Raw genomic sequence first — 18491 nt, forward strand, 5'->3', positions numbered from 1 at the left:
TAATGTTAATTGATGACTGCTGAACAACGGTCCCTGATCTTTTGTGACAGTGTTAGTGTTGCACAGTGTATTGTTAGTTGCTGAAATTGGTGTAAAACCAGCACTGGCTTATGTTTGTGTGTGGCGGGGGGTACAGTGTATGAGTAACAAGTTGATCGAAATATCTTTCACTTTTTATTACAAACATTATCAGCATTGTAATTATGTTTATGTACGTGTGGGGGCATTGCAATGCATTTAAGAGTAACAGGTTGGTCACGATTTCTTTCACTTACCATCACAAACATATACCTTGAATTAATAAGACTGTAATATACAGGAATTAACTGGAAACAACTGAAATGAGACTGGAATGAAAGTCTTTATATGTTAATTACCTAATCTTGTGCTGAACAGGTGCCGGTCTCCCCTTTATGGGCCAAGTCTTTTGTACTTTTTTAAAATGAATTCTGCAAACACTGTAGTTCAGTTAATACGGCTTTATTAGATGTTCACAATATCCAAATACTGTCTTTATTAACAGTGCTGATAAACAATAACAGTCTGTAGAAATGCAGGAATGCTGGTTAGTAATAACAGTGCTGCTAAATATATTCACAGTTTCTGCACATGTATTCTGATTCTCCTAAATAATATAAACTGAAACAGTCTTTATTTGATCTGTCTTCTGTACTCAGGCTAGAGTGTATGTATTGTAACTTCCTTTCTGAAATGCTGGATATTTAATCTTTTCTATATGTCAGTCCAAACTAACTGACTTCACTAACTGTATCTGAAGTATATTTTAATAATACCAAAACCCTGTAATGCTTTACACACCTCCTTAGCCTTGGTTACCTTGGTTTCCAAGCCTGATCTTGCATGTACCTCTTTATCTAGCATTCCATTGCTATGTACACCTTTCCCTTGAGAAAGAAATATTATGTATTTCTACATTTTCAGCACATTTCTTGCTAATCTTTCCTTTCTAATAAATTGTCTTTCTCTGAAACCGAATGCATACATGCCTCGATAGTTTCAGGTCTTATTCTACTTTAATGTACTATAGTGAATTTACTAAAAAAAAAAATCCTAACTCTACCAGCTCCCAAGAGATCCCTGACGAACGTTTACAGGGACCTGCTTTTGTAGTTACCTTATATCTGTACTGCTTATTACTGTAATCTGGTTTGAATACACAAGCTTTACACCACCTTACTAATAATATGCAGATGTATAATAAATTTGCATTTTCAATTCTGACCACTGAGTGTCACTTGAGCATTTATGGCCTGTTTGGACTGAAGTCTCTTAACTTTATGATTTAATTATAACTGGGCAATTGTTTTTCTTAATCTGCTGAATAAATTTGCAGTTTTAATTTTGACCACTAGGTGTCACTTCTGTTTGAAGTCTATTAACTTTATGACTTAATTTCCATCTTTAAGGTCTTTAAGTCTAAATTAAGATGTATGTGTGACATATTCAAAAATGCAAATTATTTTGAAAATCAGTGTCTTTTAATTCTGTAGCTTCTAAAGTTGATTACACCAGGTAATTCTTTTAACCCTACTGCTCCAGAAACAGCATGGGGAAAATGCCGTATACATCTTTAACCTGTCTCTGTCTAACTTAAATGAAGACTCACAAAGTACTATCTGTTAACCCTGCCTATTTTTCTTTCCTCTCTCTGTATGCTTTAATGGTAAAATTACACTGTCAATTGCCTATGTTTTTACCTTATGAACTGGTGCCTTAGTGTACCATGATGTCTCACTCTCTCTTACAGCAAATTAACCCTTTTCCTGTTGTTTATAGATTTAAATATTCAAACATTGTGCTGTTTAATCCATTTTCTTTTTCAGCAGCCAAAAAGTAAATCTTCTGCAATGAACTGCGCAGTTCTAAAAATTCAATGGAAAAAAACAACAAAAACCTCAGCAGAAACACAGCAAGTGGATAAAACAAGCCAAGATTTTAATAAAAAGTTATGAGCGCTTTCGTAAAACCACTTTTGCTTCTTCAGATTATACTCAACAGCTAAACACCATGAACTAAATACAAAGATACTATTCCCCTGGGCCACCCCAACCAATAGACATACAGGCAATTATGGTTGCTAAGTAACTAATTACGTGATACAAGTACAATTCAAAGACTAAGCATAAGTAAGCCATTAGCAGTCTTTACTTTAAAAACTATTTTTACAAACATTATTCTTTACATCACAGAAAACATCCAATACAATAAAATTCTACAACATTATTTAAAACTTTTTAAACTTATTTCTTCAGCCTTCTGGATTTTAAGGCTGGTTGTATAGCAACAATCATTCAACCCATAGTCTTGATGTGCTCTCAGTCTAAACATCCATCTCATCTCCTCTGCCTGTTCTGTAGCACTGGTCACATCCCCTCTCCTAACACTAGGGGATATAACGTCTAACACTGAGAATATAAAAATATGTTTCTCTCCTTTCTCAATCATGTGTTTAGCAATGGAACTGTAGATTAAACCCCTGTGTGCACAGTACAGATGGTCTTTCATTCTCTCCCTTAAACACCTATTTGCTTTACCTATGTAAAACTGATTACAGACTGTGCATAGGGCAACATACACTAAGTTTTTTGCATTACAGTCAGCCTTTGCCCTAACTTTATATGTTCTGCCAGTGTGTAGATGCACAAATATTGTTGACTCACTGATTAAATGACAAAAAGAGCACGCTTCACATTTCCTCGTGCCAACTTCCCCTGTGTTATCTAATGTCTTCTCACCATTCCTAGGACAACAAAGTTTACGTTTCAAATGTACCTCACAAGACACTTCCAACAGCTTGAAAGACTACAAAAGCACCTCACCAAGAGGATTACTGGCCTCAAACATATGTCCTATGCAGCCCGACTGAAAAAACTCCGGCTGTACTCAGTGGCATATCACTTACTCAGAGGTGATCTCTGCCTGACTTACAAAGCCATGTCCAACTCAGAATTGATGGACATGCTCCACCTAAAGAAATCCAAGTCACTGCGAGCCACATGCTCTAGTGAGCTAAACCTCACCACAACAATAAATAGAACATGCTGGAGGTATAGATTCCTGTCACAGAGACTCCCCATGCTTTGGAACAAAATTCCTAACTACATTAGGCAGAGCCCCTCACTAACACTCTTCAAGAGAAGCCTTGACGAGTGGATGGGTAACAGAAAATACACCCCTGGGTTCACTTCATTGGCTCTGCTTGACAGAGGCTCAGTTAATTAATCAATGGGGCAGCGAAAGCCGACACACTCTGGCTAGACTTACAAATGCCCTTGGGCAGATTGCCTAGTACCTACCTATGAACCTATAAGACTGTTTATTCTTGAAACCAAAAAGTGGACTGGGCCCCACTAACTGGGCTATAGCTGGTTCCATTTGTAACACGTCAGTGTTTCTGTATTATATTCCTAATACCCTGATCATCTATAGAATAGGTAAGTGAAAACAGCATCCCTTTACTTAAGCATTCCTTCTTACGATTACATGTATGGGGTAGTGAAAAATAAGGTTTTCCCAGGCTATTCTTGCCCCTTTTAACTTCATAATGTACTAAAGTAATATCCATTTCCATACAGCCTGTTATTAAAGACTCCTTCTTAACAATGTCTAACCTCTCTTCTACTTCATTATCATGAGTAGTGAGCCTGCTGTTCCTTAATGTTTGTCCCTTCAAAATATTTTTAGACATGCTTAGGGTGCATGCTTTCACACTGTAAATAAGTTGGGTGATAGCATTCCTATTGATAAAATCGAGTATACAAGATGCCAGTATCGTCCCTAATAATCTGGACATCCAAAAAATCAATGATGGAATCTGAAATAGTAAACATAAATTCTAAACAGCTACAACTTGTATTTAAATAATTCACAAAGGCATTTAGTTCTGTCTTTGTTCCCTGCCAAAGCAGACAAAGATTGTCAACAAATCTACGATAAAAGGAAACAAGTTCCTTTCCATGCTGTGAACCTAGCAGGTGTTTCTCCTCACAGCATGTCATAACCAAATTGGCGTAGCTATGGGCACATGATGTGCTCATAGGTACGCCACAGGTTTGCCTATAGTACATATTATCAAACACGAACACATTATAATCAAGTACTAGATCCAAAACATAGCAGATGAAATCTGTTTAGTTGCTAATACACTTTTATCGAGCAAGACACTTCTAACCATCTGAATCTCTTCTAAATGAGGTATTGCTGTAAATAGCAATTTCACATCTAAAGTCACCATAATTGAGTCTTTAATGATGTTTCACCTTGTGTAAACATAAAAAGATCTTGCAAAAAGTGTTTAGTATCTCTACGTACAGTGTCACATTTATCAAGACTAGGTCTGAGTTGTTTTTCTAAATATATAGACAAGGGTTTCATTAACCATCTACTTGTATATCCTTTATACAAGTACATGACGTTTCTTACATAGTACACACATTTATTACTAAAGTTGAACTGATCTAATTCTGGAACTTTACTTGTCTGCCCTTTATAGCATAAGAGTTGGAACTTGCGGTTTTAATGACACAATATTTATGATGCACTCTTTTATACATAGGATCTGAACTATTAACTGTATTGTCATTTTTACAATGCAGCATTGACTTTAAATTTTACATTCTGTAAACTAGCAAAACATTATTTAATACTTTTTTTGTCTATATAGTAAGATATTCTTTATGCACTTTAATAAAAAAGCTCTTAACTAATGACTGCTAAACAAACAATAACACAAAAAATTTATTTGTCAAATCTGTAACTGAAAACCCTTTATTCTGTGAATTAACTTGAATGTCATTTCTGGTATATCCTACACAACATAGATGCGTACGGTTACCCTTTTTTTCTAACTGGCCACACCCAATATGTCTTTCTGAGCACTGTAGCTGTTAATAAACTGGAATTTATTTTATCTTTAACCCATAAATCTGCATGCTTCTGTCATAACCAATTCTTCAAATTTTGAACATCTGCAAAAATCTTGTTACTGAAATCTAAAACAACATACAACTCTAATGACATGTCCATACCTAGTAAACGGCTGTTACACTTTGAACTGCTGGCTGCTGTAATCTTTGACCCTTTAAATCCTGACAAACCTGCGCTTCTGCCCTGTAATAAAGCATCTATTTGTAACTGAAGTTGATTTGTCTGTATTAATCAGTACATTGTAGGTGGTTAGTTTTGGTGGTTTGACAGAAGCAGGATGTGTATGAAAGCAACTACTCATTGCAACAGTGGTTTAGTGGGTAGAATTGCTATTCACAGTGCTTTGCTCTGGCTGAGAATTTGGCTGCAGCTTTTTCTATTTGGAGTCTGTATGCCCGTCATGTCTCTGTGTGGGTTTACCAATGTGTTCTGGTTTCCACCAGTGCCTCAAAGGCATGGCATAGGTAAAGTGGCATTCCTTCAGTTTTTCTGAAGGTGTGTGTGCAACATGTTTGTGCATCCTGTGACATTCGTGGCTTGTCTAGACCAGTGTCAGTGTGTGTGTGTGTGTGTGTGTGTGTGTGTGTGTGTGTGTGTGTGTGTGTGTGTAAAATATAACCAATTTTTATCTGTGGACATGCAATAATGCTCAGAATATACATAGCTCTTTAGGTAGCAATAAAAACTGTGGTTAATAACTAATATCTTTCAATCATAAGGTATAAAATGCCTTAGAAACAAACCTCAGAGGTATGCAGGGGAGGTCACTAAAGACTGTATTCTGGCTGAGGACAGTGAGGTCACCCTCATTAATTGACCTGAGTTGTGTTAAAGAAGGTCACTAAGGCTTGTGTAAGGGTGTAGCGCCTAGGAGCAATAGGTTGGAAAACATTACTGTGATCATTATCTTTTGATACTCCTCACAATCACATGTCTGTTACATGTACAGCTGGATGCTTTTTGATGATAGGGGTGGTGAGGCATTCTATGTATATGCATAACAACAGTGACTTGAAATGCATGGCTGTAGCCACTTGTGCCTTATATTTCATCCAAGTCCAACATCAAAGGAATGCAGAGATGGTGACTGACCTTTTTTTGGTGGGGGAGGGGTATGAATCAGGCAGTATTTTCAAATAGGATTTATATATTTTCTTAAACATTTGTGTTGTTAATTTATTGTGAACTGTTATTTTGTCAGCTCTAATAACAACTTAAGTCTTCCTTGAAAGAAAAAAAAAAACAGAAAAATTAATTTTTTTCTTATTCGAGATTCTGCTCAGACCACCACTGGATCAAATGTTTGGGGGAAAATGCTCTAAAATGTACCTCTGACCTTCTGTAACCCTATGGCTTCTTGGGACTTGCCAACCCCCGAAATCTCCAGCTTAATTCAATTAATTCCTACACAGTTATTACAAGGAACCACCTTGAGTACTGAACAATGTGCATGAGGAAGTGACACAGTAGGCGGGGCATGCCATGGAGCCTTTCAATTAGGGCACCATTTCAAACCTAGCCATGTAATACTCTTGTTCTCTACTTGACCATGGTTAGACGGTCATTGTTAGAATCAATCATTAGCACCGACTGCAACTGTCCATGACAGACATAGGTGCCACTCCCATGGTGAGTTTACAGTCTCCCATCCAACTGTCAAGGTTGTGCTTAAATAAGATCATTGAGGAGCTCTGCTTCATGTGAAGTGGCAGTTTATTCCAGAGGAGAGACAAGCTCTGAGAGACGTATCTGTCTCTCCAAAATCTTCTGTTTATGTATCAGACTAGGCTGAGATCCATGGAGCGAGTGACTCTTGTCCCATTTGATTTGCGAACATGCAGCATTTCCATTAGGCATGGTCAGAGATCGCCCTGTTGGCCAGGCACAGGTTGCCTATTAGCAGCCTGTACGACGCACAATACAGAGACAGGGCCTTTAGTCCTTTCATGTAGGTCATGTGTTGAAGGCAGTGAATTTTCCTGGTTAAAAACCTCTATGGTCTGTCCAGTTGCTGCAAGTCTGGTAAGGCACATGCAAAAGAGAGCACTGTACTCCATCAGTGGATAGATGAGGATGAAGTATAGTGGACTTATAACATCCTTAGTCTTGGATGCGATTTCCTTACTTATATGCCCTTACTTATGAAATGTGCAATGTACAAGGCTCTCCTTATGACTGTGGACACATGGTGATTCAAATTTAGACTGCTATCAACCTGTGTTCTCAAGTCTTTCACCACTGTGCTGGAGCTTGGGGGGGGGGGTGCTATGTATAATGTAATTTGTAGGGGCTACTTCTTTGCCAAAGGGGATAATGTTGCACTTTTGTACATTTAGTTTTAGTCTGTGGCTCTGGCACCAACCATTAGTCTGTGCTAGTCCCTTCTGTAACTTGTTAGCATCATTGGGGACTCGATGACTGAGCCTAGTTTGCAGTCATCTGCAAACCTGTTAAACCACAGGCCATCTACTTTCACATGACGTCCGAGAAGTAGATTCCAAATAGTTGAGGGCCCAGCACAGATCCCTGTGGTACACCACAGGTAACTGGTCTACTGGTGGAGGTAGAAACCCCAACTTTGACAGTGAGTCAGTTTGCTACCCATCTAGTGACGTATGGCTTAATCCCCAGCTGGAACAACTTCTCAATGATACCTGACTGGGGGATTGTGTTGAAAGCCTTGGCTAAGTCAAGACAGGCGGTATGTACTGCTTTGCCCTCATCCAGGGCTACAGTGACATTTTCAAAGAAGTCCACCAGGTTTAATAAGCAAAACCTGCCCTCAACAAAGCCAAACTGGGTTGGGTCAAGAGTTTGGAGATTGCCTATGCCTTTGTTGATACGGTCCATGACGATTCTTTCCATGGCCTTGCAGAAAAGGATGGTTAGGTTTATGGGACTATAGTCCCCAGTGTCAGTTGATAGACCACCTTTGTATAAGGGAACTACTGTTCCAGTTCTGCACTCTGCTGGAACAAAACCAGTGCTTAGGTTATGGTTGAAAAGAGTGCCAAGTGGTTCCACTAGGTTTTGTTTTAGATTGTTTAGTAAGCAGCCTGGGATGTTATCTGGTCCCATAGAAGCCATGTTTTTGGCCTTGGAGAGGGTGGATATGATCTGCTCTTCTTAGATGCTAGGTAGTGGACTGGTGACAGGGATGCTTTGGAGTATGTCTTGTGAGGACAGGGGGATGAAATTTGTGCCAAATCTTTCCACCAGCAGGTTGGCAATTTTTTCAGGTTCAGTGTGAGAGGTACCATCCACAATCAGTAAAGCACAGCATTCCCTTTAAGATTTTGGACATAGCTAAAGAAAGCCTTATGACTGTCTTTAACTAGAGATGCTAATTTAGCTTCATAATTAACTTTAGAGGACTTTACAAGATATCTGACTTGCTTGTTCAAGCTATGGAGGGTAGTCTTCCTCTGATGAGTAAGTTCCCTGTTGTTTTTGGACAACAGTATCTTTCTTTTGTTATATATAGCCTATTTATACCTGCAGTCTACCACGGTGGCCTGTTTCTTCGGTAAGACCTGGTTTTGATCCTGACAGGTACACCCGAGTCTATACGGTTGTTTAAATGTCTATACAGGGCATTTGTGTGCTCCTCTGTATAGGAGTCATTGTTGGCTGTTAGCAGGGGGGTTGAAACGTTTTATATCCTCGCTTAATAGGCTAAAGCTTACCTTGGAGACATTTTTCATTTTTTTTGCTCCTGTGGGGGGGGGTCCAGTCTGATCTTTACTTCAAATGAATCAGATTTATGGTCTGACCTTACCAGGGAGTTCAACACACAGGGGTAGTGCAGTAAACCCCCATGTTGCTGAGTACCAGGTCCACGCCATTCAAGCCCCCTTGTAAGGGTGCAGACTAACTGTTCCAGAGTATTTAAATTAACAATGTCCAGGAACCTCAAAGTGATCGCATTTGTGCTTGTGTATGTTGTCCAATCTATGGAAGGTCAGAACCTGCCTCTCAACCCCAAAAAGACCAAGCTTCTCCTTTTCCTTCCAAAAAACCTCAGTCCAGCTAAAGACAACTTCACCATCTCATCCTTAGATAATACAATTATCACTAACGACTCAAACACCAAATTGCTTGGCATTACTATAGACGACCAATTAAAATTCAACCTACATATCAACCAAATGTATCAAAAAGTCCAATCAAAAAACTAGGCCTTCTGTCTGTACTGCAACAACAAATATATATCTAACAAATCTAGACCTATACTGGCTCAAACATTTACTCTACCATCCCTGCTGTATGCTACTCCCTCCCATACTTGCTAACCTCCAAAATAATCTCTTAACCAAACTAGAAACCACCTATAACAAGATAGCTAGATTTGCAGCCAATGATAGCTACAAATCCCATTATTGTATGTCCCTGAAAAGCTTAAGATGGCCTGAGCTCCCCCACATGCTTCAACTATCACAATTGCAAATTGCACACAGCATCCTAAATAGCCCCACTTTATGCCCTACCCTTGCATCCATGATTACACCCTATACACCTAATCGTGACCTCAGAAGCACACAACAAAACCTTCTGCAGGTGACCAAGCCAAATAAAAATATTGGAAAACATTTTACAGTCATTCAATTGCATTCTCATGGAACAAGCTTCCATTGTCCCTTCGCTCCACTACCAAAAGTGGCGAATTCCAAAAGCAACTAAAAATTAATTTCCAACTTGCATGGATCTGTACTTATCAGGAAATTACCTAATGAATTTTTCTTCTCTCAATTAACATATTCCTGGTATCTACCTAAATTGTCTACAAATATTACTATATCTGCAGTTAGTACCTATGCTATTATGCATCTTTGCTGTACTATTTCAAGATGTTTCTCTGAATTTTTTTCATTTTAGGCATTGTTACATTCCTTGTAAATAACTTAATGCTAACCAAATTTCTCAAACATATTCCTACTGCATTCTCAAAATACTGTACTCTTGCCTTGTATATATTCATATTGTATATTTCTCTCTGCTTCTGTACTGTTAAGTATCTTACAACTTGAACTGTTAGGTTTTTTTCTTATTTTTTAATTACTTTCCTGGATCTTTTCTCCTCGGGTCTCCACTGAAAAAGGGCTCTCCGGGCCCAGTTGGACTAACCTGGTTAGCAAATGTAAAGATAAATATAAATAAATAAATCTTGCATGACCAAAGTGTTCAGTTAAACTGTACAGGGAGTGATTCTAGCAAATCCAGGTAGTCAGTGTGTTTCTCTTGGTTCATGGTGGGGGACTATAGCTAGTGATGATGTGGTAGGGTGTTTTACCTATATTTATTTGTACTTGAAGTAGCTCCAGAGATTCATACTGTTTAACTAGTCTCGAGGTGTATCTGGATTTAGTGAAGATGGATACACCTCCACCTTTGGTTCTTTCATGCTCACTTTGGGGTCTGAATGTGTGGAAGGCATTCTAGCCTTGTACGGCTGGGGTGCTCTCTACAGTCTTGAACCAAGTCTCAGTTAGTGCACAGATGTCAGCATCTTCCAAGGTGAAAAGTGGTTCAAGGGAGTGCAGTTTTCTGTTTAGGCTCCTAGCATTACGCAGCATAACCCTGAGTTTGTCTCAAGTGGATTCCTTTACATTAGGAATTTTGTTGTTTTGACATTGCCTAAAAAAGTCACTATGGGGGAGGCAAGCATCTTTGCTGGTATCCAAAAGTCTTGAGAAGACAGGTGAAGAGCATCTCTGGCAAAGCAGTGTGATCTGTCGACTATGTTTTCTCCGGCTGACAGATACTGGTTCCCCTGGATTGACACCAAAAGCTAAGCCAATTATTGAAGTCACTCATTTTTTGTCTGAATTGTGGCATCACCCTGGGTGAAGGTAAAATGCTACTTAGAGCTACGAACTTACTTATTTGAACATATAATCTGAGAGTTCAGTCATGTCTTTCTTCATATGGTTCAGAGAAGTATGTCTCAAGTCATTCACTCCAACATGTACTATGACAGAGTCATAATGGTAATTGTTGAGAGACTTTGAGTGCATGCGTGATTTGATGGATCCTGGCACCTGAAAGGCAGCTAACCATGACTTTCTCCTTGTCCAGCCTGGTAAGTGGGACATCTGTGTGTCTCACAATGGATTTGTCTATGACCATGACGTTAGGTTTTGAGGTGTTTTGCCTTAGGGGCTTATTTGTTGAGACACTTGTATGTGTATTGCTATGTGTAGTGGGGTCTGTTCATGTTCTAGTATTTGTGACTTGTTTGCACTTGGAAGGTCTCTGGTCCTTCGGTCGGCTCTTAGTGAGTACCTCTGTGTATAATGGTCTATGTGACTTGACCTTGTCTTGTGTGAGTGGAGAGGTGTGTGTGTGCTGACAACCTGTTTGATGTCTTGTTTCTGATTCCAGTTTCATGGTACAGTTACATCTCTCACACTGCCCCAGGATACCCACATCAGTCCGGCTGGCTGGTGAAATGTTGGGTAACTGACTGTCCACTGTAGAAGGTTAAACCATAAGTACTGGTTGGGGAGTGGGCAAGTGGGATCAGCTTTTGCTTTACGACTAACTCAACTAACTACCATGGGGACTTATTCTGTTGAGGATTAAGGATGAAGGAGTATGGTGACGCTGCTCAGTGATTAGCTGAGATGCCCACAGTGCAGCAGTGCACAGCTGAGTTACCCGCAGTACAGCAGGGAAGCCTGGGAGGTTTCAACTGACAGATGTCTAGAGCAAAAATAGCTTCTAGGCATTTGCGTCTACAGTACCAGTAATTGAGCCAAAATCCAAGCAAAAATGAGGCTTACATACAGGTGAAATTAAACAGTTTTTAGCCAATAGAAAATCACACAATGATGCTTCCTCCAGCAATCCCCAGTTCAGACAGGGTTATATCCACAGTCTTCTGCCACAGTGATGGAGGGGACCCTTCTTAATGTAAGATGGCAGGATTTGAGTTCAAGTGCATCAAAAGCAGGCTAAGCAAGCTTAAGCAATATTACAGTGCAAAACAAATGAAGAAAATGAAGCAGGCATGGACAGAAAAAAACAGTCAAAAAGCCACAAATTAATACACTAAAACAGCTACATGCAGTTGAAAAAGTGCAGATAAAGCTCAAAATAAACTTAATTTCTTGTTCTTAGCTTTGGATGGTTAGGATTAAAGCAGAAACACTCTAGACCTCTGGCAAAGGATTCAGAGAGTTGAAAACATTTACAACAGCTAGCATCTCCTTTATGCTTACGTGTTTTGTCTGTCTTTTTTGTCACAAAGGCCTACGCATTTATACCCATTGGCACTAATCCTCAAGCAAAGTCTGAGGTGTCTGATGTAACTGACTGCTTTGGAGCAGGACAGGAGAATGGAAGGCCTGGATTCTGAAAAATGTGTTATTTCCACTATACGTGTTCACTTTTTAAAAATTCAAGGAACGGAATTTGAAAAGATAAACAGTGTTGGGACCAAATGGATTTTAGATACCACTGTATTTTTCTCATGTGAAGTCTTGAAATGGTATCACAACAATTGTGGACGCTATGAGACCCAGCATCCTTAAGTATTCCCTTGCAAAGACAGAAGTCTAAATGGAAAACCCCAGAACAGATCTTCCCTGTGGAAGAAAAACCCTTTGTACTGAGGTATCCAGAAGGCACCCCAGAAACATAATCCTGTGAGAGGGAGTCAGAAAGGACTATATTCTCTAGCACTTTGAAAAAGACTCTGCAAAGATAAGCCAGCTGTCTAAATACTGAAAAATGTGAATAGCCTGCAATGGGCTATCACATGAACTAGGCACTGCAAGAACACTCTTGAAGCAGTGGATAGCCCAAAGCTAGGGTTACCATATTTGGTTATACAAAAAAATAGGACGAAAAAATATGTGCTGGTATTATATATTTTTTCAGGGTTGCCAGATTCTTGACTGGCTGGGTCGGGACAAAAGGTCTTTCACACTAGGGGCAATTTTTGTTTGGCCCGTATTCCGGTATATGAGCCAATCAAAAACTTGCACAGAGGACCCTCTTCTGTTCAATGCGGATCATCAAGCAGTTCCACATTGAACAGAGCTCAGTTTTTCGATTTTTTTGATCGGCTGGTATACGAGCCAATCAAAAACTCACACAGCAGACCCTCTTCTGTTCAATGTGGAACATCAAGCAGTTCCTCATTGAACAGAGTCCGTTTTTTGATTTTTTTAAATGGCTCGTATACCAGTATACGAGCCAATCAAAAACTCACACAACGGACCCTCTTCTGTTAAATGCAGAACATCAAGCAGCTCCGCATTAAATAGAGCTTCGTTTTGCAATTTTTTGATTGGCTGGTATAAAAAAAACAAAAAAGTGGATGCTGTTTTGCCAGGACTGTAACCGGCAGTGCGGGACTCAGGATCGGACTGCCGAACCCGGGACAATCCCACTGAAATAGGGACGTCAGGTTTTTGAAAATTCTGCGATTTGTCCGTTTTTTGAAAAACCCGGACAAATTGCAGAATTTTCAAAATCACCCAGACAGCAGCCCAAAAAGAGGACGTGTCCTGGGAAACCCGATCGTATGGTAACCCTACCCAAAGCATAAGGCGGAATACTGATAATGTGAACCAGACATACAAAAGCCTGAAATCTGGAAGAATAGGAATGTTATAAAATGCATCTTTTAAATCAAAGGTTACCAAGAAACTCAAATGGTGAGCGGGGGTAAAATGTTAAAAGGTGAAAGCATTTTGAACTTGAGCACTATCCCAAACTGTTTTAAGAAAGAAAGCTGCAGAACTGGTATCCAAGAATCTTCTTTCTTTGTCTGTGAAAACATTACTGGGTAAAATCCTTCTCTTAAATTAGTAGAAGGAATAGCTTCTATCACCTCTAGAGAGACGATATAATGTAAAACAGGAGGAATAGAAGAGGTTGACCTGGCAGTTGAGGAGGAATCCCCAGAAAAGGAGAACGTTCCTCCCACTACACTATGTAACCTAGATGGATCACATTCAGGACCTATTTGTCTGAAGAATTAAGGGAGTAACAAGTTGGGTCATATGGAGGGACAAGGTCCCTCATGCAGTCACTCTGACTTGACTGTCCTTTATTTTCTGGGGTACCTGCTTTGTTTTTGAGTAACTCCCTGCTACTGTTTTTTTTTTTTTTTTAAGTCTGCTTGCTAGTATTCTGTTGAGATTGTTTATTTTATTTTTTATCACCAAAGTTAGAGAATCCCTTAAAAAAATGAAGGAAAGAGGGAGGAAAAACATGGAAGATTCCCCTAAATCAGCCCTCCCATCACATTTTATAACCTCTGCAGCAGAAGGTCCAAAAACTAAATTTCTACCCAATGGAGAATTCAAAATTTAATTTTGATATTTTCTTTTCTAAAAATGCAGTAAGGCAAATATTCTTAAAACAGTTCCTGAGGCAGCAGCCCTGAATGTAGTATCTACAGAGTCCTAAACATGTCTTAAACAATGAGCAATGACTTCAGAAATAGAATAAATTACACAATGCAAATTTTTCCTTCACAAGATGAAACTGATGCCAAAACATTCCTCATATTTTCACAAATTGTCAGGACAAACTTCAACATATGAACATGACACAGCTTAGAATTCTAAATATCAAAGTTACTGAACCACAAACTTTCTTCCCAAACTAATCAAAAGTTTTCCAATCCTTATCAGAAGGAACGAGATTTGAATTAACAAAATGTTTAGCAGCAGCTGGATTTACTAAAGCTATAGCTGCTGGGTCATGCCTGGGATTAATGTATAAAAACTTGAAAGACTGAGGAACTTTAGATAATCTGCCTGCTTTTCATATGCAACAGGCTGGTTGTGAGAGAAGTTGCAGTGTGTGACAAAAACACCCTCTAGGGCTGATAGAACTTGGGGGGGGGGGGATAAGAAAAGGTTCTGGCAATTCCAGCTGAACCAGTACACCTCAGTATTATTCCAATGAACACTTGAGCACCCTGGAAATAGTCACAGAGAAAGAGAATCCCTCACTGAGAGAATAAGATACGGGTCTATATAATATAATCGAAAACACTATTAGTCAAAAGCTTATTAGTCGAACACTAATAAGCAAACACTAAATGTCAAACAAATGTTTCAGCGAAAACTTTCCTGGGTTAAAAACCAGTTGGCCAACCCAGTGAACTACATAAAAACATCACCAAATAAAACCCATTCTAATGGGGACTGTGCCTTGCCCAACTAAATAAACCAACTCAGAAATCACACTACATTGGGCAAAAGGGCAAATCCCTGATGAAGGCTGACCGGTTGCTTTCCCAGTTTCGCTGAAACATTCATTCGACATTTAGACTTTTCACTTACTAGTGTTCGACTAACAGGCGTTTGGCTAATGGTGTTCTCGATTATATGATATAGACCCATCAGATACTACACTCTCCTCAGAATCTGAAACAGAAACCTGATGAGAAAAAAAACTGAATCTCTCCCATCGCATACCCCTACAGGCTCCATTCTTTGAACCTCTTCAGGGGGAAAGTAGAATCTTTTTTGCATTACCAGAAACAACATCCTCTGGCACAGACACAACATTCTGGCTAAGCAGGAGCACATTCCCTGTCCCTTCTTCCACGAGTGACAAGAGTGTGTCTCCCTTGACCCCTGAGAGGACGCCAAGACAGCAGAGAACATGGCTAACCCCTAGCAAATGGTAGCACTATGGACTCACCAGAGACATCTGAAGAAAACGATGAGTAGTTTGATAAACTAAGCTTTGGCCATGACTGAGTCACCCACCTGCAGCTGAAGCAAAATACCAGCCTGCTGTGTTGGGAAAGACTATTTAACAATCCTTTTTTTGTGGTTGGAATACGATCCAACCAAGGGACTGGTACTTAGTTCCACGGTCAAGCCAAAAATTGTGCTCAATTCCTGGGGAAGCTTAGCAGCAACAGTTGGTAAAACAAGAAAAAAATTAACTTTTCCAGAAAAAAAAACAGTAAAAAGCACTTTAAACATGTTCTTCAGTTCCAAAAAGTAGTACAACTAGAATTTCTCCACAGAATAACTAGTTTTAAACACCTTTTTACCATAAAAGTAAAAAAGTGCTCTTTCATTTAAAAGTCATGACACACCCACCAAAATACTTTCTCCTAGATTAAATGTACTTTATTTTAAAAAAAGAAGTTCTCACAAAAAAGTAACATGGAAGTTTTTTTTTTCTCAAATGGAACTCATCTACCCAGTACAAACTTAGCAGGCTGTTGATCCTTGAAAATCTGCAGAAAAGTGCTCTTCTCAGTGGCAGGAAAGCTTTGGCAGGAATGGTGCCCAAACTTGACTTTTTAGCCAGCTCAGCCAGCTCAGTAGAAAGTGCCCTGAAGCTTTGGATGATGGCTGGCTGTTATATCCTTAGCAAGACAAAACTCCATATAGTTTAGACTACTGCATCAGTGATCATAACGATACGCAGCATATTTTTCTAAAATAACATCAAATCTGTAGCATAAAGACAAAATTTCCTCCATTGTCCACCTTAAATATTAATAGCAAAACTGGCTAAACAGAATTATATTCAGAAATGACTGATGCAGTATCCTGCTCATAACCTTCCTCCCATCAGGTCTCATGCCATTTATCAACTCAGCTGGGTACCAACTCACTCACATCCCTAAACCTCCTCAGCAATCTACACTACACCACATTCAATGAACTGATGAACCACAGTCATGTTAATCTTTGGTACATAATGAACTTAATTTCTTCAGAATCTAAACTGAAAAGCATCCATTTCAGACACTGTCACCATCACAAATGAATGCTGTTTTATGCTGAGACAATACTGGTCTCCAGGAACTTCAGACTGGCATATCTGACCACAAATTGCATTAGCTTACCCATGATGAAAGACGTGAAATTGCCCAGTTGATATTTGGCACTGAAGTGCTTTGGCAAGCATGGCTATGTCTAACATGCTCCAGGCTCTAAGATTTAGCTCTGCAACAAGGTACAGACCTCCAGACCAGTAATGTACATTAAATGCACAAAGCAAAAGAAACACACAGTGACTTGCTCCAGTAGCATAATCCTCTACTTCAGTTTTCCAATAATCAGTGTATGGTTAAAATATGCATTGATAAACACACTTCACATTAAGTCTGTAAATAATTTTAGCAAGTTTAAATTGATTTGCTATCATAAAATTACCAGGTACAAAGCACAATGTATATCATGAAAGTGTTGGGACTTCAGCATTACAAAACCTTAGTGAGGGCATGACAGGGGATGGCAAAACTATTTATGATACTGTATGCCACATGAATCTGTTATGATCAATTTTTGTTTTATATATATATATATATATATATGTATATATATATATATATATATATATATATATATATATATATATATATATATATATATATATATATATATATATATATATATATACATATATATATATATATATATATATATATACATACATACACTCACACACATAAATAAATGTACACACACATATATATATATACATATATATATACAGACACACACACATTTTATATATATATATATATATATATATATATATATATATATATATATATACACACACACACATAACATACATACATATATACATATATATATATATATATATATATATATATATATATATATATATATACACACACACACACACACATACACCAACTCTGAGTTTGTACCTCGGAAAAAAGGGAATATTCTAGTAAATGGCCATCTTGGACTTCGTATATGTATAAATCTATTTTTTCTGCTATTTAGTCTCTGTGTTTCAGGACTCGCTGTAATGGATCCTGACACTTCAAATGGTTAGCCATCTAAACCACAAAATTTAAAGCCAAAACTATTAGATAAGAAAATGTTTATAAACGTCATTAGTAAGCTTCTTCGTGTGAATGCCATAAATAAGTTCACAATTTCTTCTCAGGGGTCCTCAAAATCCCATTGCAAGGGAACTGCCAGAACTAAAACAGATCTGTTCCATTAAAATCACTTTAATACTTTGTGCTTATCAACCTCTCAGATATCACCAGTCTACAGTAAGCAACACATGTACCATGGCTTTAATAAAGAAAGAAAAGAAATATTAAGAGTGCAGATCCAGGAACATCCTAACAGACAATATACCTTCCTACCAGCCTAAAGATATACATTTACCTTCATGTCAACAGTTGCTAGTACACAGCAAACTCCAACAACCATCTGCAACATTGCAAATTAAATATCAACCATTGCTTGCTGTAATTATACTAAATAACTAAACATTAATGACCGTAGATCTTTGTTGTAACCAAACTAAAAGTGTCCCAATCTTCTTTAGAAGAAAAACAATATTACATGATTAAGTATACTTTGTCTTACCTGATCCATGCAGAGATACAGATGTCACCCTAGCCTCGACAAGGTTGGTTCTTGCCAACTTCAGCAAGTTGGAGCAGATCAGTTTGTTTCCTCCTTCTACAGCCCACAGGTTGGACTGGGCCCCTGCTAGTGACATGGCTCCTGTACAAAGTTAAGGCAAAAAAGTCCAATAAGAATGAATGAATGAATAAATAA

At 38.5% G+C, this 18491-nt stretch overlaps 1 protein-coding gene across 1 annotated transcript in view; it reads right to left on the reverse strand.

Annotated features, from left to right (window-relative positions):
* LOC122799856 (prenylcysteine oxidase-like) overlaps window positions 1–18472 on the reverse strand; it is a 58418-nt gene extending 39946 nt beyond the window's left edge. Inside the window, exon 1 of the mRNA XM_044069200.1 lies at window positions 18297–18472. Coding sequence (XP_043925135.1) covers window positions 18297–18432 — 136 coding nt within the window. The 5' untranslated portion in view covers window positions 18433–18472. The remainder of the gene's footprint in view (window positions 1–18296) is intronic.
* Between the last annotated feature and the right edge of the window lie 19 nt (window positions 18473–18491).

This window comes from Protopterus annectens, chromosome 4.part0 (assembly GCF_019279795.1).
Source record: "Protopterus annectens isolate FY-2018-M chromosome 4.part0, PAN1.0, whole genome shotgun sequence".
NCBI lineage: Eukaryota > Metazoa > Chordata > Ceratodontiformes > Protopteridae > Protopterus > Protopterus annectens.